Here is a 23,809-nt window from a genome sequence, read left to right as displayed (position 1 = left end):
CACCCAACTACCTGACACTGTCATCACCTAACTACCTGACACTGTCATCACCCAACTACCTGACACTGTCATCTCCCAACTACCTGACACTTTCATCACCCAACTACCTCACACTGTCATCTCCCAACTACCTGACACTGTCATCTCCCAACTACCTGACACTGTCATCTCCCTCCTACCTGACACTGTCATCACCTAACTACCTGACACTGTCATCACCCAACTACCTGATACTGTCATCTCCCAGCTACCTGATACTGTCATCTCCCAACTAACTGACACTGTCATCTCCCAACTACCTGACCCTGCATCACCTAACTACCTGACACTGTCATCACCCAACTACCTGACACTGTCATCACCCAACTACCTGACACTTTCATCTCCCAACTACCAGACACTGTCATCTCCCAACTACCTGACTGTCATCACCTAACTACCTTACACTGTCATCACCCAACTACCTGACACTGTCATCTCTCAACTACCTGACACTGTCATCGCCCAACTACCTGACACTGTCATCACCCAACTACCTCACACTGTCATCTCCCAACTACCTGACACTGTCATCTCCCAACTACCTGACACTGTCATCACCCAACTACCTGACACTGTCATCACCCAACTACCTCAAGCTGTCATCTCCCTCCTACCTGACACTGTCATCACCTAACTACCTGACACTGTCATCACCCAACTACCTGACACTGTCATCACCTAACTACCTGACACTGTCATCACCCAACTACCTGACACTGTCATCTCTTAACTACCTGACACTTTCATCACCCAACTACCTGACACTGTCATCACCCAACTACCTGACACTGTAATCACCTAACTACCTGACACTGTCATCACCCAACTACCTGACACTGTCATCTCCCAACTACCTGACACTTTCATCACCCAACTACCAGACACTGTCATCACCCAACTACCAGACACTGTCATCACCCAACTACCTGACACTGTCATCTCCCAACTACCTGACACTGTCATCTCCCAACTACCTGACACTGTCATCTCCCAACTACCTGACACTGTCATCACCTAACTACCTGACACTGTCATCACCCAACTACCTGATACTGTCATCTCCCAGCTACCTGACACTGTCATCTCCCAACTACCTGACCCTGTATCACCCAACTACCTGACACTGTCATCACCCAACTACCTGACACTGTCATCACCCAACTACCTGACCCTGTCATCACCCAACTACCTGACCCTGTCATCACCCAACTACCTGACACTGTCATCTCCCAACTACCTGACACTGTCATCTCCCAACTACCTGACCCTGTCATCACTAACTATCTCACACTGTCATCACCCAACTACCTGACACTGTCATCTCCCAACTACCCCACACTGTCATCTCCCAACTACCTGACACTGTCATCACCCAACTACCTGACCCTGTCATCACCCAACTACCTGACACTGTCATCTCCCAACTACCTGACATCACCCAACTACCTGACACTGTCATGACCCAACTACCTGACACTGTCATCACCCAACTACCTGACACTGTCATCACCCAACTACCTGACCCTGTCATCACCCAACTACCTGATACTGTCATCTCCCAACTACCTGACCCTGTCATCACCCAACTACCTGACCCTGTCATCACCCAACTACCTGACCCTGTCATCACCCAACTACCTGACCCTGTCATCACCCAACTACCTGATACTGTCATCTCCCAACTACCTGACCCTGTCATCATCCAACTACCTGACCCTGTCATCACCCAACTACCTGACCCTGTCATCTCCCAACTACCTGACATCACCCAACTACCTGACACTGTCATCACCCAACTACCTCACACTGTCATCACCCAACTACCTCACACTGTCATCCCCTAACTATCTGACCCTGTCATCACCCAGCTATCTGACACTGTCATCATCCAACTGAGGAAATAACAAATTTGGTCAGTGAAAATGTGAATTTTGCAATAAAACATCACTTTCTCTTTATAAGTGAACAAATGGGGTGGGTTTGGGAATTTCAGGATGAGATCTTGTGGTTCATGCCTTGAGGGTGTATAGTTTTCAGATCAAATATCCATTTAAGTTCAATGGATCAGCTTCTGGTCGTGCTCTGGTCTGACTCAGGGTCTGTTTTAAGCTGTTGTAGGATTTGATAGTGTAGGTCTCTGGTTGCGTGTCCTACAGAGTTGAAGTGTTTGGCGACTGATTTGTCCCTTTGATGGTTGATGTCAGCAAAGTGGTCTATAAGTCTGGTGCAGAAGTGTCGGTTTTTTTCACCTATGTATTGTTTGCCACATTTGGAGCAGATTAAAAGGTAGATTATGTTTCTACTTTTACAGGTAAAATGCATTTGGCATTTATATTTTTTGCCTGTTGTGTGGCTACTGAAGGTGTTGACTGGCTTCATATTCACGCAGATGTTACATAATTGTATGTGCCACTGACAACTATCATCCAGGTTGGTCACAGTACGGCCACTGATTTGTGGTTTAAGTGGTGGATTTGTGATTGCCGCTTTCATGAGAATATCTCTGAGTGTGCGGTTCTTTCTGTATGTTCTTTCTGATGTGTAGGACTCGGAAGGTGTCTGTGCAGGTGTCTTTAAGTAGGTGCCAGGAGTTTTTTTTATCATGGAGCTGACCTTGAGGGCAGTGGGGCTGTAATCTGTGATAAAGATCCCTGGTTTAGTGTCTTTGTGGTTATATGTTATATATGGAACAGTGAGACAAGTACTGTCATCAAATCATCAGCAATTGTGACATGAAGGCTTCCATCGATCTTGCTATTTCAGTCATGTAAACATACAGACAAGAGAGTGACATATGATAGTCAAATAACAACGAACATGCCTCATTACAAGATGAAGTATGTTATCTATGTTAGCTGAATCCATTCCCAAAAGAATATGGTTCGTTCCATGGCATCAATTGCCACAATTTGATCATTGTTTCTGTAAATATGGGTTGTGCCAAGTAGTTCACACAGGAATTTGTTGAAATTGATATATAAAATATTGAATAAAATTTTGAATAAATTAATAAAGTAGATTAAAACCATAAAGCCAGATATACAACATGTACCATGGACACATAGTATGACCAGACAATGTAATAACAGTACTAACTTGTGGACTTCTGTACAGATGTGTTGACAGGCTGTTTGATTACATTCTCGATTGACGAGTTAAGTGAGAAATTAACAGTTAATGATGGAACATTTTCAAGAGAATAACAAATGCCATGAGGCGATATTAACTCCATAAATGACCATCTGTTCTCATTTTGCCTTGTCAGTGTGGAACTAATGTAAAAAGGAAGTCAACTGTTAACACTTACAATAAAGGGAGACAATTTGAGGGGAGGTCACTCTTGTATGACAATAGTTCCATCAAAGTGTTATGTTAACAGCAGTGAAATATCAATTGTTATGTTCGCTGCAATGAAAATATTACTTTTTTCAACTTCAGAAAACTCATTCTTTCACATTGAAGTATATAATAATATATCAACTACTGACTTGTTATTGTATTCGTGAATAAATATTTGTATTCGTTACCCTATATTTGTGATACGAATTGTATTCGCCTCGTAGCGTATCCGTTGCAGCCCTAGTAAATATCATACATTGTCCATTGCAATTTGTGTTACAAATATATGTGTGTACTGTCAGGATATCAGTTGCATCTGTAACAGATTACATATCCAGAGTGAGTATCCATGTCAGTTGATGATGATAACCACATTATCAAGGATTTTACCTTATGGTGTGGAAGGGTATTCATTAATTGTGTTATCACAACTATGTGAAGGACACTGTCTTGCCATAATCATGTAACTGGCTGTGAAACTTTGCTCCAAGCTGTTCATTGCCTTGCTTTGACTGTATCAACTTTCTGGAATGTGATAACATGATCGACATATTGTATCTATCAATTAAATTTGTGTGGTATAAGTTTTGAAAATGGCAATAGAAGCAAATTACAAACATGGTCCTTGTACAACAAAAGATAGTGAGGTCATGAGGGGTTCTAGCAAAGGAGAATGACAGGGTCAGGTAGTTGGGAGATGACAGGGTCAGGTAGTTGGGTGATGACAGTGTCAGGTAGTTGGGAGATGACAGTGTCTGGTAGTTGGGTGATGACAGTGTGGGGTAGTTGGGGAATGACAGTGTCAGGTAGTTGGGTGATGACAGTGTCAGGCAGATGGGAGATGACAATGTCTGGTAGTTGGGTGATGACAGTGTGAGATAGTTGGGTGATGACAGTGTCAGGTAGTTGGGTGATGACAGTGTCAGGTAGTTGGGAGATGACAGAGTGAGATAGTTGGGTGATGACAGGGTGAGGTAGATGGTAGATGACAGTGTCAGGTAGTTGGGTGATGGCAGTGTCAGGTAGTTGGGTGATGACAGTGTCAGGTAGTTGGGAGATGACAGAGTGAGATAGTTGGGTGATGACAGGGTGAGGTAGATGGGAGATGACAGTGTCAGGTAGTTGGGTGATGACAGTGTCAGGTAGTTGGGTGATGACAGTGTCAGGTAGTTGGGAGATGACAGGGTGAGATAGTTGGGTGATGACAGGGTGAGGTAGATGGGAGATGACAGTGTCTGGTAGTTGGGAGATGACAATATCAGGTAATTGGGTGATGACAGTGTCAGGTAGTTGGGTGATGACAGTGTCAGGCAGATGGGAGATGACAGTGTCAGGTAGTTGGGAGATGACAGTGTCAGGTAGTTGGGTGATGACAGTGTCAGGTAGTTGGGTGATGACAGTGTCAGGTAGTTGGGAGATGACAGTGAGAGATAGTTGGGTGATGACAGTGTCAGGTAGTTGGGGAATGACAGTGTCAGGTAGTTGGGAGATGACAGTGAGAGATAGTTGGGAGATGACAGTGTCAGGTAGTTGGGAGATGACAGTGTCAGGTAGTTGGGTGATGACAGTGTCAGGTAGTTGGGGAATGACAGTGTCAGGTAGTTGGGGAATGACAGTGTCAGGTAGTTGGGTGATGACAGTGTGAGATAGTTGGGTGATGACAGTGTCAGGTAGTTGGGGAATGACAGTGTCAGGTAGTTGGGAGATGACAGTGTCAGTTAGTTGGGTGATGACAGGGTCAGGTAGATGGGAGATGACAGTGTGAGATAGTTGGGGAATGACAGCGTCAGGTAGATGAGAGATGACAGTGTGAGATAGTTGGGAGATGACAGGGTCAGGTAGTTGGGTGATGACAGTGTGAGGTAGTTGGGTGATGACAGAGTCAGGTAGATGGGAGATGACAGTGTCAGGTAGTTGGGAGATGACAGTGTGAGGTAGTTGGGTGATGACAGTGTCAGATAGTTGGGGGATGACAGTGTGAGGTAGTTGGGTGATGACAGTGTCAGGTAGTTGGGTGATGACAGTGTCAGGTAGTTGGGTGATGACAGTGTCAGGTAGTTGGGAGATGACAGTGTCAGGTAGTTGGGTGATGACAGAGTCAGGTAGTTGGGTGATGACAGAGTCAGGTAGATGGGAGATGACAGTGTCAGGTAGTTGGGAGATGAAGGTAGTTGGGAGATGACAGTGTCAGGTAGTTGGGAGATGACAGTGTCAGGTAGTTGGGTGATGACAGGGTCAGGTAGTTGGGAGATGACAGTGTGAGATAGTTGGGGAATGACAGCGTCAGGTAGATGAGAGATGACAGAGTGAGATAGTTGGGAGATGACAGTGTCAGGTAGTTGGGTGATGACAGTGTCAGGTAGTTGGGAGATGACAGTGTCAGGTAGTTGGGTGATGACAGTGTCAGGTAGTTGGGTGATGACAGAGTGAGATAGTTGGGTGATGACCATGTGAGGTAGTTGGATGATGACAGTGTCAGGTAGTTGGGTGATGACAGTGTCAGGTAGTTGGGAGATGACAGTGTCAGGTAGTTGGGAGATGACAGAGTCAGGTAGTTGGGAGATGACAGTGTCAGGTAGTTGGGTGATGACAGTGTCAGGTAGTTGGGAGATGACAGTGTCAGGTAGTTGGGTGATGACAGTGTCAGGTAGTTGGGTGATGACAGAGTCAGGTAGTTGGGAGATGACAGAGTCAGGTAGTTGGGTGATGACAGAGTCAGGTAGTTGGGAGATGACAGTGTCAGGTAGTTGGGTGATGACAGTGTCAGGTAGTTGGGAGATGACAGTGTCAGGTAGTTGGGAGATGACAGAGTCAGGTAGTTGGGAGATGACAGTGTCAGGTATTCTGCAAAACCCAAGTAATGAAGCGAGAGTTATATTTTAATGAAAGGTTGTACTTAACTCCTGCACTTAAATCAGAAATATTAAACACTGAGGCACCCGATGGTGTAATGTACAGCAATTACTTTCAATACAGTGTTTTATTCACGACAATGCAGTGACAAATGAATGTTACAGGCCTGGAGATGTTTGTCTGCTCCACATACATCCAATACACACAGTAATAATCACGGGTATCAAATAGCAAGCCAACTGTTGTAGCACTCCAGGCTGTTACAAGTTGTGCTGTAGTTTGCTACTTCATTAACATATATTGCAGTTTAAACGTTATTAATATTTAGGTGATAGCAAAATATATCAAAGCAGAAAGTATGGCCTTAGTTATCTGCAGTTGTATTTGTCTACCTGCTATAAATAATATAATATCGTCTATATAGATTTTTGGACGTCATATGTTTTCGGATGGCCACTTTTATTGCGATTATTCGACCTATAACGGTGGGTGTAGCATCACCAGACATTGTAAATACTCAGATGATGGCTTGTTTTTAAGAGAAGGGTGTCTTTTATAAGTGAATGAGATGTTTTGCAGTTGTTAACTTGTTCAGAGAGAAAACAATGAATGTTTCTTAAGCATCCAAAAACGCAGAGATAAAACTGATAAAACAGTCTGTATCCATAATGAAAATGGAAACTATTAACGTGTACAGCTTAAACAAACCTTTGACAATTGGTGTTTAAAACTGTAATTGGTACAAGGCAGATGTTATTGAAGGACTTTTGGTCTGTGTCTGTGGTAACTGTATCTCTGTGCTGCTCCCTATAAACGAGTTTGATATCGACTTGTTGCCACACAGAGCTACGGACTTTCCCAAAGTGTACTAACAGATTCCCGATTTGGAACATACCCCATTTGATTTGCTGTTAGATGATGACACATTTTGCATTGGGACTATATTAGGAAAACACAATGGGACAATCCGTAGCCCTGGTAGTGACAAGCCAATATCAAAACCAGGGCTCAATTTAACCAACTTGATATAACTTGCATCAGGCGCATGTTGACATGAAAACCTGGCTGCCCCAGAAAAAAACAGGTTGCACCCTGGTCCAATAACTTTATCGAAAATGAAACACAGGTGCATAAACTAGTCTAAATAAATAATATATCATACCTCTTATGATGGCGTCATGATTTTACATAAACTAATGACTTATTGCTGTAACACATAATAGGAACATGTGCCCATAATCTTGACGCACCCACATTCAAGCCACAAAAAGGCATGACCAAATACACATGACACAGGGATTGTTGAGGTAATATGGAACATAAAGCTTAGAGGTATTGAGCAATTCAAAGGTCATTGTTGTGTGTAAAAGTAAGGGTTAGTTAAACACAACTTTTTTACGTGCACTTGATGCATGTAGACATAAATATTAGGTTGCACTTTTCAATAACAGGTTGCACTGGTGTAAGTTTCACGTAGCTAAATCAAACCCTGTAAAACCGATATAGGGAACACCAAAGAGGTATGGCTACAACGTTAAGTGGCCCTTGAGGTGTCTCTTATCAGGGCTTGACTGGACCAACTAAACAATTACTGGTGAAATTAGATCCTGGCCATAACTACCTTTACAAATTTATTGGGTAAATTTATGGCTGGAAAAGGTAGCGGACCTGTTGAAAATTAGTTGGGAATGACAACCATTGACTGTGAACATAAGTTGATTTGTTACTTGTTTTTATGATTTTTAAATATTTTCTGTTAGTGGTATCTAAACCTGGTAAATAAACTTTCAATCATGCCAATTAGAGCATATCATTTTATACCTGACATCAGTGATACTTTGAGAACATCCACTGGGTTAGTGATGTTCAAACTTTGCCCTCAGATTCTTTCCATAAGAAGACATATTGGCCTGTGAAAATGATGAATGTGAAGCCATGGCAAATGATAATGTTTCAGTTTTGGGACCGCCTAAGTGTTTGCTTTTAACATCAAGGACATGATTGATTTCATGCTGAAAGATGCACACTGTTGAATGACATGCATCCATGTATCTGTACTTTCTTATATTTGACTTGGTCAAGTGGCCTGTTATCAGGCATCAATTAATGCCATAAAACACAAACCAATGAGAAAGCTTTTGTTTCTGTGCCCTTGGGGTCACCGCAACCAGCTGCAGGGATAATGGAACATGATAACTGTGTTCATAGGGAATTACCTGGTGTTTATCATTCTACACAGCCCAGGGGAGCCCACGACGGACAATATAATCTATGCATGCAATAAAGCTGTGTGTTCTTTGAACAGTGTGTGGTCAGTGTAACATGTTGCCTACAGGCAGGGTGGAGGCACATTTAACTTAAGAGTAGATGCCTACATCATAGATTTACAGAAATCAAGCGTCTCGTTAAAAAGACAAAATGGAGTTATTTAGTTATCTCATACTCAGTTGAACTTCAAGTTTACATTCCTTCATTGTCATTGACAGAAACTGTATAGACCGTCCTGGTTACTGTTTCCATCAGGACACAAAGAGGTCAAAAATAAATAATGCTACCTTACATATTCAAACACAAACAATACAAATGCCTGAAAGTAAATAAGAGGCACCAAAAAGGCAGTAACTTAGAAGTTATCGCTATAATTGAGAATTCTGCTCGCACAAGTCGTGGGAATGAATCAAGGAAGGTAATAAAAGCAAAACTGTTCCTTCCAAGAAACAACTTTACATTAAAACAGATAAGACAGAACTATCAAAATAAAAACTTTTGTTGAAAACCTCCCTCTGATATAAAAAATACTTGAAAGTCACCTTTGTTAGAAATTGAGCATTTTAAAAATCAATTGAACATGTAACTTGCTGAAAAGCTTTTTATAGAATTATCAGTCTGGCAAGACTTCCTCACGTCTCCCCCCTCAAAAACATATACATAACTAAAATGATTGAGCAGCAATGCATACATACAGCCTTAGAGTGAGTGAGTGAGTATGGTTTTACGCCGCTTTTAGCAATATTCCAGCAATATCACGGCAGGGGACACCAGAATACAGCCTTAGAAACTGACAGTTTCAGTCCACTTGTCCTTATGATCATGCACATATAGCAAAACCCCTAAAAATCGCCAATTTCTACTCGTCCTTATGATACCTTTACTATTGGGCAGTTTGGCAAGGACTACAGGACTAGTGCCAATTTCTAACGCTGATACATAGACAACTTTTGGTAGGGGCGAAGACCTATATACACACACACATACGTCTTTGGTTGGGTATACGGGCGGACGTCTTTCCATAACTTGTTCATTAACATCAAAAATAACTGACAAGAGCGTTGAAAGCAAAGTCTATTTTTGATCAATCATGATATCATCATACTCATAGACTATGCCCTCTTGGTGAAACATTTGCGATAAAACATGTAAAAGAACGAACATCTGTTTCGTTGTTTCAATTAAACATCTATGTATGAAGTGATTTTATCCCTTCAAAATTATTCAGTAGGTCTATTTTATACTCACGCGACATTTCTATCGCAACCTGCTCTCGGCAAGAGACGAAACCCTGGCGGTACCTTCGACATTTTGACAGAAAGTGATCATGTGACAGTACTGGTGGCAAATGCGGAAATGACCCCGTGACCCTATTTCTATATAAACTTTGGTGTGTATTTATATTATATACTAGTGCAGGATGGGATGTATTTATATGTTTGATGAAAAGATGACGATGGATATTAATTGATATTTACAATGCAAAAAAAAAAAAAATATATATATACTGCGTGACTACAAAAGCAGGTGCGAGCCTGAAGAAAGTAGTTCTCAAAATATCTAGCGAAGGAATATCTCAATGAATATAGTGCGAAATTTTATTCATAGAAAAAATAAATAATGAGGAAATAAAGGAATATAAACAACTGCAAAACAATCAATCGAACTACAAATAAATTGAAAATAATTCATAAGCATCCAAAACATGTTTTTAAAACGAGATCAGTGATACGCATCCAGGTTGGATATTTCGGGCGATTTTCCTTGAACGATAAGTGCATATTTTGACAGTTAATATCTTCTCCATATTTCGTTATTGCTACTTTTTGAGACCATGTATCGTGATAGATGTAAGCTGAAATAGCTGGAGCACGATATACACACCACTGTGGCTTAACAATTGCAAGTTTTGGTCTATTTTGCGGAATACAAGTCGACAAGGCCGCCAGATAAACCAGGCCCATCTTCTAGAATGTAACAACATACATTCGACTATTCTTTAGAGGCATTCTCAGAAGAGACTCATGCTACCACATTTTGTCGACAACACTGTCAAAAATGTCCTTCCCAGAAAGGTAAGAAAACGACAAGTTGAACCAGGAATTATCTTGATTGCTTATTTGGAGTATCAGCTTCCTTGTCCTTGAGTGAGACACTTGTCTCGGATTACATGCAGGTGTGTTTACATCATTGTTTTGCAAGTTGATTGGGATTAAATGCTACTTCTGCGATAATGCCAACGTTTATAAACAAATAAATATGATGCGTTTAATGTTTCTTAGATATATGCCTTGTAGGTTTAGGAAAGAACCTTATAGTTTGTTAAACATCCGATTCTATACCAAATCATTGACATGTTTACAGTGATGACACTGTACATATGGCATTATAAGTATTCTAGCTTCCAACACAGTTAGTTGGTCATGAATGTACATTTATTCTTTAATGATGATACAAGGGGATTGTCCTATGTGCAATACGACTTCATTCAGCTATATCAATTCATGTCTTTTTCCGGGAACACTGATGACGTAGCCTAGATCTATATTGTGGTGATTATTTGTTCGGGTACATTCCTCGTGTTGCTCACACAATGTGATAGTACTGAGTTAATCAAACAATGGCTGACATCAGATCTGAATTTAAGACATTGAAAAACATCCAAATAAGAATTTATGAAAAAAATTATTTTAAAAATAGAACTGTGCCATAATAGATGATTACCAGTGATAAGATTTGAGCAGTTACGCTGAGTTATGAGCATAAACTATATCTGGATTTGCTTTGTTCATCCTAGTCAATCCTCATTGTTCGTCCAGCCATCCTTTTCTTGACGTTCATAAACTAAACTAACTGACAATGCTAACATTTTCAGAAAGCAGTCAGAGAATTTACTTGCATAGCAGTGTTATGGTGGTCCATGGAAATGTCCTGCACAGTATTTGAATGTATGGCCCCAAAAGTCATTATTAGCATTAGGGTGATCACAAGGACCCCACATGCACAATAAATAGTGAATATGCCTTTTGACATTTCCCCGATATGTTGAGAAACATATAAGACAGTCTACTCCCCAAATGAATAATATCATAGTGATCATGGTAATGGGCACCCTCAAGAACCCCCCCCAAAAAAAAAAACCACAAAAAACACACACACTTAAAAAAACCCACACACACACACTTCTTTTCAAACACAGTTTTTGCAAATGTTATGCGTGAGGGCTGTAAGAACTTATGTTTAGAACTTTCTTGAATCAACAATTACATAAATAGTTAGTATACTCTTAACGCATTGAGTTCTAAAATCCTTTACTATCAAGAGAAAGAAAGGGTTTTCATGAGTGGGGTTTAGCCTGCTGAGGTTTGCATTGTGCTAGAGGGTTTTTCCCCTGAAATGATGGATATGTGGATATGTGGAATTGGCTTAGCCAGCAGGACTAGTTTTCATGCAACTTGTCCTTTGAAAGGTTTACTAGCCATGTGACTGCCTCCATGGTGTAGTGGATACAATGTCTACTGGGAGAGCGGAAGGTCTGTGGTTCGATTCCCTGGTTGTGTTGTACCAAAAGATGTTAAAAGATGGTACTTGCTGTTACCTTGCCAGGCACTCAGCATTAAGGGGATAATGGGGATGTGTCTGAGTGACAGAGCCATTTGAAACAGTGGTATGGTATCTCAGTGGGCCAAAACTATATAGTTTTGACTAGAACAAACAGCCATGCACACACATGCATGCACATCACTATAAATGTGAAATCTTGGGAACCCGACATTAAACCCCATTTCACCTCACCTCACCAGCCATCGACTGACGACTTGTTCGTAGAATATTTTGTTGTGATTTTACAGAGGCGTTCTCTTTTTGTAAAAGATGTTTGTGCAATGTTACATGCATGTTTATTAGGGAAAAAAAGAAGTTGCTGCTAAAGTTGCCCCAAAAATATTTTGACAGGTAGCTGACTGCTTTTGCCAAGTGCCGTAGTCTTTGTGTAATTCTACAATTTTACTGATAGGATTGACGATTACAAATGTGGCTTATAGTTCTACCTAATGTTTGAGTTACATTTCAAAGATGCACTATTAATGAATTGTCAGCCTATCTTAGCTATCCGTGTTTCAGATTCTGTAGAATTGAAATATTTATTCTTTAGGGCTAAGTTAAGCATGTTAAGTGAGACTGCAATTTTACTAGAAGAAATAAGATACTGATGATAAACAAGTTCTGGAAAAGTGCTGCAAGTACTTTACCATTTGTTTTTATTGTAATCAGTATTGTCTGAATAGACGTGTGTATATATCAAGATATTTGATAAGATATACCTCCTATGACCATGTGACTGCCTAAGAAGACTCCAGGGAGTCCAAGCAACGAACTGTAACTATGAATTGATGGACAGGTGAGGCTTTGACATGAAGTCTCACACTGCTTTTGGCTAGTATCATTAATGGAACATCCCAGTTTTTCAACTACATATCTAAATGAAGTGTTGTTCCAGCCTTTTTAGGAGATGTAATTAGTACTAATACCATCATCCGTGTAATGTCAACCTTGCACCAGTTGTTGACAATGAACATTAATGTTTATTGCTAAACCAACTTTTAGTGCAAATGCAGACATGAACTGAAGGATCCAATACAGTGCTTTCAAAAGCACTTTTGATCATTGATATGATTCAAGAAACATTTTTGGGTATAAGGCTAGTATTTGCAGGGCTTCTCAAGACTACTGTTGGTTGTAGACAGCTCCTTGTTGTGTGGTCAAGCACCATGCAGTATGTTCTACTTAGGACAGTAGCCAGATTCTGTGCTCGCAGCTACATGTTGTCAAAGATGCATGACATGTAGATAGACGATTGATATTACCAGCTGGCACAGGTCCACTTGCGGCCTCTGCACAACTTTCAGGGGTATTGGGTTTCAAGTGGTAGAACTAGCTTAACCTTCTCCAGTATGTTATAAAATCATACTATATCTTAATCCAAAACAAACATTTTTCAGATGACAGAATATCTTATAATTTTAGAAATTTGAGTTTAAATTTACAGACACATGGAATTCTGATCTGTTGTCCACTTCCCTAGAATGAAAATGGTTCATGTGTACACACCCTGCAGAAAACATTGTAGAATCAGTTTTTCTCAAGACTATACAAGGCTTTTCCTTGACTAACACAAATGGAGGTCCAGGGTCTTTGCAGGCAATATGAGGTCCAGGGTCTTTGCAGGCAATATGAGGTCCAGGGTCTTTGCAGGCAATATGAGGTCCAGGGTCCTTGCAGGCAATATGAGGTCCAGGGTCCTTGCAGGCAATATGAGGTCCAGGGTCCTTGCAGGCAATGTGAGGGTCTTGTAAAGTGATGAAATGGTGTAGCCTACTGTATGTTTTGATTATTACTTTAGGGCCTGGAATGAGTCGGTGATGATGTTGACAGTGGTCATGATTGATGGGTGAAATAACAGACACTCATAACTGCTGTTGTTGCGTAGGTACTAGACTAACATATAGTCTCTGAAATGAACATATCATACAGAAAATAAAAATCTAATAAAAAGGGAGCCCAGTGATTCTCTTCATTTTCAGATACTGCAGTAATCTAGACTTGCCAAACATTATAGACTTGCATGGGCTGTATTTGATATAAATGTATCAGGGTCTGTAAGACAGACTACGTAGGTACAATAAATATTATTGTGCGTCCTGGGGACGCATATTATTCTTTTCTACATCCAATCTCAAAATTTGTGCGTACAGGATGCACATTTGTACATGGTGTAAATCTCTGTCTATACCAGGAGTTTTATTGAAGTTTTCACACATAAGCTTGTAATCCAAGACTCCTGACAAGCAGACCAGATCCCAGACTGTAAAGTGTAAGTTTGATTTACAATAAAAGTCAACAACTAAGGAAAGGATTGTTTTGACATTTGCAGAACCCCGGTCATAAATCAGTGACATTTATTAACCCCAGTATTGCAGGTAGGAATTGACTAGTAATGCACAATCAGATGATAGGATCTAAAATCCGGTGTTGTGATTTCAATTTTAGAAAAATGTTTTATGTTCAAATTAATAGCCGTACATGATATGGAGCCAAGATACAAGAAGTTTATCATTTTTTCAATGTGCATGAAAGTCAAAATTCATGTCTAATTTCCGGCCATGTGTAAATACATTCCCGATTTTGAAATATTCACAATTTAGACTTAAAATTCTTTTGATTATTTCTCAATGCAAGAGTTGTCTCCCTTCAACTGTATCACTCTCTTCATTGGGCTGATATTGTTCAATGTCAACTTACTGTTCCAATGTTGAAGCCCAAAGTCAATATATGAGAGTATGATTTCTTTCCTGCTTCGACCCCGTTATTAACCGAGTTGAGTAAATGGTTGAATGACATGATAAAAAGGGTGGTTGTGTCTTTTGTATGGATACTTCTAGGATGAATGATGTTGAAAAATATTTCCTGACTGCACTTTTACAAGATTAGAAAGAGATGTTAAGGTTACCAGCTGCTTGAAATATACACTCTTTACATGCTTTAGTACCAAGTAGGATGAAGACATTTGTATATGAAAATGATACAATAAATGAGTTGTTGTTATGTATTGCTTACTTGTTGGAATTACTCAAGTTATCAAAACATAATTTATAGTGTAGATTAGAAATATCTCCCTTGCATCAAATTATCCTAGTGGTCACCTGACTGCAACTGACTTGAAATTACGCTAACTGTTTTCCTGAATCAAAGCCTCCATGTAAATTTATATTATGCAAAGTCTGAATGATGTTTTAAAGAGAAACACTTAACATTTCTCATCTGATTGACCACAAAATTTGAAATAATGATTTAAATTAGATGTAGTGTACTGATTGTTGCTCCCACATCTTATTATCCTTATGTCCCTCCTGTCCCCCTTCCTGCCTCCTCCACCGCTACCCCTGGAGATTGTGATTGTCCTGTGTCCCTCCTGTCCCCCTTCCTGCCTCCTCCACCGCTACCCCTGGAGATTGTGATTGTCCTGTGTCCCTCCTGTCCCCCTCCCTATCTCCTCCTCCGCTACCCCTGGAGATTGTGATTGTCCTGTGTCCCTCCTGTCCCCCTCCCTATCTCCTCCTCCGCTACCCCTGGAGATTGTGATTGTCCTGTGTCCCTCCTGTCCCCCTCCCTATCTCCTCCTCCGCTACCCCTGGAGATTGTGATTGTCCTGTGTCCCTCCTGTCCCCCTTCCTGCCTCCTCCACCGCTCCTGGGTGTTCCCGTCACCCACCCTGCCCCCTCCACTACTACCCCTGGAGCCTGTGACTGTCCTGGGTGTTCCCGTCACCCACCCTGCCCCCTCCACTACTACCCCTGGAGCTTGTGACTGTCCTGGGTGTTCCCGTCACCCACCCTGCCCCCTCCACTACTACCCCTGGAGCCTGTGACTGTCCTGGGTGTTCCCGTCACCCACCCTGCCCCCTCCACTACTACCCCTGGAGCTTGTGACTGTCCTGGGTGTTCCCGTCACCCACCCTGCCCCCTCCACTACTACCCCTGGAGCTTGTGACTGTCCTGGGTGTTCCCGTCACCCACCCTGCCCCCTCCACTACTACCCCTGGAGCTTGTGACTGTCCTGGGTGTTCCCGTCACCCACCCTGCCCCCTCCACTACTACCCCTGGAGCTTGTGACTGTCCTGGGTGTTCCCGTCACCCACCCTGCCCCCTCCACTACTACCCCTGGAGCTTGTGACTGTCCTGGGTGTTCCCCTCACCCACCCTGCCCCCTCCACTACTACCCCTGGAGCTTGTGACTGTCCTTGGTGTCCCCCTCACCCACCCTGCCCCCTCCACTACTACCCCTGGAGCTTGTGACTGTCCTGGGTGTTCCCGTCACCCACCCTGCCCCCTCCACTACTACCCCTGGAGCTTGTGACTGTCCTGGGTGTTCCCGTCACCCACCCTGCCCCCTCCACTACTACCCCTGGAGCTTGTGACTGTCCTGGGTGTTCCCCTCACCCACCCTGCCCCCTCCACTACTACCCCTGGAGCTTGTGACTGTCCTGGGTGTTCCCCTCACCCACCATGCCCCCTCCACTACTACCCCTGGAGCTTGTGACTGTCCTGGGTGTTCCCCTCACCCACCCTGCCCCCTCCACTACTACCCCTGGAGCTTGTGACTGTCCTGGGTGTTCCCCTCACCCACCCTGCCCCCTCCACTACTACCCCTGGAGCTTGTGACTGTCCTGGGTGTTCCCCTCACCCACCCTACCCCTACCCCCTCCAATACCACCTCTGGAGCTTGTGGCTGTCCTGGGTCCTGCCCTCACCCACCCTGCCCCCTCCACTACTACCCCTGGAGCTTGTGACTGTCCTGGGTGTTCCCCTCACCCACCCTACCCCTACCCCCTCCAATACCACCTCTGGAGCTTGTGACTGTCCTGGGTCCTGCCCTTACCCACCCTGCCCCCTCCACTACTACCCCTGGAGCTTGTGACTGTCCTGGGTGTTACCGTCACCCACCCTGCCCCTTCCACTACTACCCCCGGAGCTTGTGGCTGTCCTTGGACCCTTCCCTCCATTGCTCCTTCCACCCAATGGTCCAGACCTGGTCTCCCCTTCTCCTGCAGTCTGACCCAGGTGGTGAGTGCAGGCACATAGACACTGGAGGACTAGGGTGTATCACGTATCATCATGACAGAGACTCTCTCTATCTCTGTTTCTGTGCAACATTCCTAACTCAGGGGAGGTGTCCAGTTACTACCCTTTTGTCTCTGGATCTGTGCTTGAAAGTAAGAATTACATTTTGGCTCCCTGTATGCACTTTATATACAATGTACATGGACGTCATACTGGTTATTTGAGCGATTTATAAAAATCAAACGCAATCTCCAACTTGTCTTTAATAGTTAACACCTGTTGCTTAGATGTACTCACAGTGGTTGCCATCACTGAATTGGTAAAGACTAATGAAGTAAGATTTATTTTATACCCTTAGTAATACCCTATTTAAACAATGAAGTTCCAATGTTTTTTATATGTATCTGGCAGCAGCAAACCAGCTGTACCAAAGTGCCAGGGTTATGGTTATTATTATTTAAAATTTAGGTGCAACTACGATATTCAAATAAGTTATTCTTCGTAAAATAATAGTTTCAGGTACAACTTCTTCCGATCATGGCATCAAAATTCTTGGAAGTTAATTTTTGGCTATTTTGTAACTGAATCACTGGTAGATCTGGGAGAAAAACATGCTCCAGCTTAGTTTCCTTGACAAATACACATGGTAATCTTTATCTTTGTTTATAAATCAATGCTAAGCAGAACAGGAAATACAATTGAAATGGTAAATCACCATGTTTAGTGATGTTTTGCTTCAAATTTGTTGTCCCGTCGTTTACCTGAGGTGATTTGATGTAGTTTTTGACTGCACATAATACTCGAAAAAATCCTTTCTCCAAAATACTAGAGCACACTATGATCAAGAAAATACATAAATAAAATAAATAAACAAATAAATAAACAAATAAATAAACAAATAAACTTGACATGCTTGAAGATAATAAAGTAGTTTTGTTTTAAGAATTGTAAAATTTGAGGTCTTTGAGGTCCAAATTGAACACTCTACTTCAGATTTTCCCAAGGTTGGACTGTTAAGTTAAACTGTGGTTTGTCAGCCAATAAGACGAAAATAAGAATTTCTGCTTCTATGTTATGATTATACAGTGTTTGAAATAATTTTAAAACCCAACTAGACAGTCTGGCAACTGACCCATAAATGTTGACAGGCCATCTTCAAAGTTACCTGCCCGCCTTCAGACATTACAAATATTGAAACATCGCAAAAACAACGTCTTTATTCAATTGAAATATTGCAAACAATTTCTTGAAAATCTACAAGAAGTTATGATAAAACTGAATACGTAAGTAGTCTTAAAACTATTTGCCTGACAGGTGGCCAGGTGGAGGAAAATTTCCAACAACCCAATCTCTGGGATAGTAGTTAGCTGATAGTAGTTAGCAGCTACTCTGCGGATTTGAATCACAGAGTCACCCCAGATGGGATCCTTGGTTTATCACATCAACCAACCTTATCTTTCTGAAAGGTCTTAAGGCTGTATCATGGTGGAGTTTCCATTATGAAACACGCAATTCACTGACCATGCTTAGCTGCAGGTACTGAGGAATAACACAATTCACTGACCATGCTGAGCTGCAGGTACTGAGGAATAACACAATTCACTGACCATGCTTAGCTGCAGGTACTAAGGAATAACACATTTCACAGACCATGCTGAGCTGTGAGTACTGAAGAATAACACAATTCACTGACCATGCTGAGCTGTGAGTACTGAGGAATAACACAATTCACTGACCATGCTGAGCTGTGGGTACTGAAGAATAACACATTTCACAGACCATGCTGAGCTGTGAGTACTGAGGAATAGCACAATTCACTGACCATGCTTAGCTGCAGGTACTGAGGAATAACACAATTCACTGACCATGCTTAGCTGTGAGTACTGAAGAATAACACAATTCACTGACCATGCTGAGCTGTGAGTACTGAGGAATAACACAATTCACTGACCATGCTGAGCTGTGAGTACTGAAGAATAACACAATTCACTGACCATGCTTAGCTGTAGGTACTGAGGAATAACACAATTCACTGACCATGTTTAGCTGCAGGTACTGAAGAATAACACAATTCACTGACCATGCTGAGCTGTGAGTACTGAGGAATAACACAATTCACTGACCATGCTTAGCTGTAGGTACTGATGAATAACACAATTCACTGACCATGCTTAGCTGCAGGTACTGAGGAATAACACAATTCACTGACCATGTTTAGCTGCAGGTACTGAAGAATAACACAATTCACTGACCATGCTGAGCTGTGAGTACTGAGGAATAACACAATTCACAGACCATGCTGAGCTGTGAGTACTGAAGAATAACACAATTCACTGACCATGCTGAGCTGTGAGTACTGAGGAATAACACAATTCACTGACCAGGCTGAGCTGTGAGTACTGAGGAATAACACAATTCACTGACCATGCTGAGCTGTGAGTACTGAGGAATAACACAATTCACTGACCATGCTGAGCTGTGAGTACTGAGGAATAACACAATTCACTGACCATGCTGAGCTGTGAGTACTGAGGAATAACACAATTCACTGACCATGCTTAGCTGCAGGTACTGAGGAATAACACAATTCACTGACCATGATACCCTAGATGAGATGCTCTTGATTTCAACCACTGATGTGCCTCATCCACCATGCCCAGATCCAATTTTGTACAAGTTGCTGACTTCGGCATAAATCAGCATACATTGACTCGCTCACTTGTATCGGGCTCTTGACATAATGTCCTGACATGGTAGACATATCTGACATTCCTAAATATGCCCCAACATGTTTAATGAGAAGTTGCATTAAATATATTCAAATAAGGAGAAAACCAGAAGGCGAGCCAAAGAAGCAAAATGTTGCTACTGTTTTCTTTCAGGTTACCAAAATAGGATGTTTGTTTACTTCCAATGAATTCTAACTGCACATGATTGCTGCCTGCTCACAGCACTGCCTTACTCACATCACTGCCACAAGATCAAACAAGGATAGGGCGGGTACTTGACAGAAGCCTCTGTTTTCCGTTTGGTGTGAGATAAGCGATGTAGTCAACTGCTGTAAGGAAATAATATGCTGGTGATGTTGGCCAGCACTGCGTCACTGTTGGGGATACATCTACCATACTGGTGCACACCTCGGTGATGGGGGAATGTCAGCATGCTTTCTATGTAGCTGTAGTAGGTAAATTGTCTTAGTGCACTCCTTAGTGTTGAAGCATGAACTTACCATGTACTTTTCTGTTTTGATTTTTGTACTAACTAGTGTTGATGTTTGAAGGTGCTGGAACACTCATGCGTTAGGCTTGTCAAATGTGTAATTATATTGAAGATAGGCGTGTGTAATGATCATACTCATATATACATGACTACTTTGTACTGCACCGCCTCCGTGGTCTAGTGGTAGAGCGTCCGCCCGGAGAGCGGAAGGTCCGGGGTTCGATCCCCGACCGCATCATATCAAAAGACGTTAAAAGATGGTACTTGTTGTTACCCTGTCTGGCGCTCGGCATTAAGGGGCTAAAACAAGGATTGGTCGGCTCAGAGTCAGTATACTGTGTCTGAGTGGGGTATTCATGTTAAACTGCGGCATGGTATCTCAGTGTGCTAGCACTCTAAATCGGCATCAGTCTGGACTAGTACAAGCAGCCACACACATACATACACGTGCATGCACGTCGCTATATAAGACTAAGTGCATTAATCTTGGACGCGACGTTAAACCCCATTTCACCTCACCTCACACTTTGTACTGCATAATGTAGCTTTGCCTTGCATAGGGATGAGTGTAGTAACAGTGTTATGCTTTTTCCCAACTCTCAGAACTGTCATGTATTCTCCATGTTCTCCCAACTTCTAAAGACTTTAGTACGGTGACAGTCTGTGCTTCCAAGACCAAAAGAACTTTGACTAGACCTGTAGTAGAGTGCAGGTACCATGCAGAAGATGTCAGATTTGTAGCATGGTAACATCTTGTATTGATAATAATGATAATGCTTTGTCTTGTCCAAATGTAGACAGTTTGTGATGCATAGTGTTACACTCTATGGTGTTCTGCATCGATACTACACTCCCGCATCACAGACGCAACAGGGCAGTCGGGCAGCCTAGTGGTTAAAGCATTCGCTCGTCACGCCGAAGCCCCCGGTTCGATTCCTGACATGGGTACAATGTGTGAAGCCCATTTCTGGTGTCCCCTGCCGTGATATTGCTGGAATATTGCTAAAAGCGGCGTAAAACCATACTCACTCACTCACTCACAGACTCGACACAAATGAAAACAGCTACCTGGCTCCAGTAACATGATTCAGAGTAATCATGGGGTGTTTTTTCATGTGATGAATGAAGAGTTTGTTATTAGTTACATCATGTCCCGACTTGTTACCCATGTGATACCGTGCATTCAAATTGTTATCAACCTCTGTCATGGCACTTGCTTGGAATTTGATTGGCTGAAAATGTGATATGCAGACATTGACCTTTTTGGTACACTTTTTGATTAATTATTCATTCACGGTAATTCTGCCATTCATAAGTTTGTTTAATCAAGAATGTGTACCTAAACATGTAGGTTTAATAATTGTAACAGAACTAGACTAACACATCAGTCTATGAAAACATTTCTTTAAAACAATTGTAATTTTTTTTTTCAAAAGAATCTTTCCTCTTCTGCTATTTTCATAGACTAGTCAGCTTCACCATGTTCACTACCCAGTAATCAGTGGCCTAAGGGAATCAATCAGGCCTGTGAATGTCACATGTATCTGTATTGAAAATAGATAAAAATTGACTTTCTATATGTGGTATGGTTTATGTCGAATATGTCGAATAGACCAACAGAGCAGATTAACTGTAAAGGTCCTCAACTGGCAAAATAATACAGCTCGTATTGTTTCTCTAAGAAGTCTTAAATATTTGAAGAGGTAAGTTGAGAATTACTTTGCAGTTGCCACTGAGTATTGATGAGGTTGTGTTGCCAGTGGCACTATGTATGAACTGTCTCATATGACTTTGAATCCAGTCAGCTTCCTATCCAGCTCTACATTTGAATTTCATGCCTCCATATGACTACATATACAGGTCTTTATCCTAAATAACTAGCTTTTTCCTGAAGACGCTTGTAATATTTATGTACACACAGACAAACAGATTTCCCTTGTCCACAAAAATGATCTCGAACAGAGTTGCCATGGTTAATGTGGTTGTCCACAAGGTAATTTTACTGATCTTTCCTGAATTTTCCTTGTCTTTGACTGGAAGACTTCTATTAATTTCAAACCCTGGATGGATGATAAGATATTGGAGATGTATTGTCCTAAAGATAGAAAACTCTACATCGATACACAGAAAACGTCATGGCAATCTTGCCACCAAATACACTTGAGACTATAGCCTCAGTTGAGCACCCATGGACAAGCCGATAGCTGAAGCATGCTATTGTGAAACTGACTATAGAAATTTTTCATGTATGGCTACACATGTTTAGCAGTGACAAAGGCCTATCCTACACAGCCTGTGTGGACTGAGAGCTAGTGTGGTGTGTGTGAAGTCTATATGGGTCAAGTCAGCAGGAGGGCGTGCATTGAGTGAAGACAGGGCTTACAGTTAGTCACAAACCACATCCCAGTGTACCCCATCGCTGCCACCATGATTCAGAGACTTGTGGAATATACACTGTGAAGCGCTCTTGGATTATGCCACTTGGGAAGAAATGGCGATCTCTGGATCTGTTTGGATCGCATGAAAGTTTGTTTCTAAATCATCACCATAGGGCGGAACATCTTAATCCCTTTAGGAAAAGGTAGAATATTCTATTGTGTTGTGTTCACCCAAGCATGTCAAGAGGTTTCTCATCACATGTTGAACATACCAACCACATCTGATACTGTAGATTGTTTTTATCATGTTATGTTGTGGTTGTTCAGTGACATCTCCTCCCACTGGTGTCCCATGGCAGTGTACTCACTGTCTGGTTACATCAAACATATGCTGGTGAGAGTTTACTGTAATATGCAGCTCAGCATGTGGTCGGGTCTGGTATAGGTCACAGCCAAGGAGGTGTCCTAATCCAGCTCCCTTCACTGAGGATTTGTGCACTGTGATCCTATCATGCACATTCATACGGTATCGGTTTGCTAGATTATATACTCGACTGCTATGGATGTGGATTTCACACATCAGTGACTGTTATTGTGGTTTCAGCATTGTTTATGGCAAGGTAACAGCAACTTAAAAATAGACTTTGTACATGTAAGCAAGTTCTTTATGTCCACTTGTACTCAGTGGACAACATTCCAAATTCAAGGCTATCTTCTATCTCTGAGCCCTGCATGGACCTGGGTCCTAGCACTCTTTATGTTGTAACAGGCGATTTGGTTGGATCAGATGATCAGGCCCATAGAGTTGGTTGATTGTGTGTCATCAAATGGCATGTAATGTTGCTCATAATATCAACCACTGGTTTGTACCGCTCAGTTTCATTTATTTAAAGGAATATAGCTGAAATACAGTTCTGTACGTCATTAAGAAACGAACAAGCAACACTGTCTCTAAAGAGATGCTCATGATGTCGACAAGAATAAGCAAACTTGACAGTTGACACTAAAGGTCTTTAATGAAGAAATTTCTATTAAGGATGTTCTCATACAACTTCGCCCTTACCTATGGCAGTTGGTTTTCTTTTGAGACAT

General features: G+C 41.9%; 2 protein-coding genes across 14 annotated transcripts in view; one reads left to right on the top strand and one right to left on the bottom strand.

Annotated features, from left to right (window-relative positions):
• The window catches only part of LOC139458198 (glucose-6-phosphate exchanger SLC37A2-like), a 62,362-nt gene extending 52,525 nt beyond the window's left edge, over positions 1–9,837 (bottom strand). For both annotated transcript variants that reach the window (XM_071239546.1, XM_071239545.1), the window contains exon 1: positions 9,751–9,837. In XM_071239546.1, coding sequence (XP_071095647.1) covers positions 9,751–9,812 — 62 coding nt within the window. In that variant the 5' untranslated portion in view covers positions 9,813–9,837. The remainder of the gene's footprint in view (positions 1–9,750) is intronic.
• A 419-nt stretch (positions 9,838–10,256) lies between these two features.
• The window catches only part of LOC139458196 (rho guanine nucleotide exchange factor 11-like), a 121,702-nt gene continuing 108,149 nt past the window's right edge, over positions 10,257–23,809 (top strand). For 5 of the 12 annotated variants that reach the window (XM_071239535.1, XM_071239532.1, XM_071239531.1 and 2 more), the window contains exon 1: positions 22,637–22,920. In XM_071239535.1, the coding sequence (XP_071095636.1) occupies positions 22,814–22,920 (107 nt within the window). In that variant the 5' untranslated portion in view covers positions 22,637–22,813. Of the gene's footprint in view, positions 10,578–20,128; positions 20,305–22,635; positions 22,921–23,809 lie in introns of those variants that run through there. The other 7 variants (XM_071239540.1, XM_071239537.1, XM_071239533.1 and 4 more) reach the window with 5 other exon arrangements.

The sequence above is a fragment of the Haliotis cracherodii genome, unplaced genomic scaffold (genome assembly GCF_022045235.1).
Source record: "Haliotis cracherodii isolate W230 unplaced genomic scaffold, xgHalCrac1.p SCAF_12, whole genome shotgun sequence".
Lineage (NCBI taxonomy): Eukaryota > Metazoa > Mollusca > Gastropoda > Lepetellida > Haliotidae > Haliotis > Haliotis cracherodii.
The sequence above is the reverse complement of the archived record's forward strand: the minus strand, read 5'-3'. Positions and strand labels throughout refer to the sequence as shown.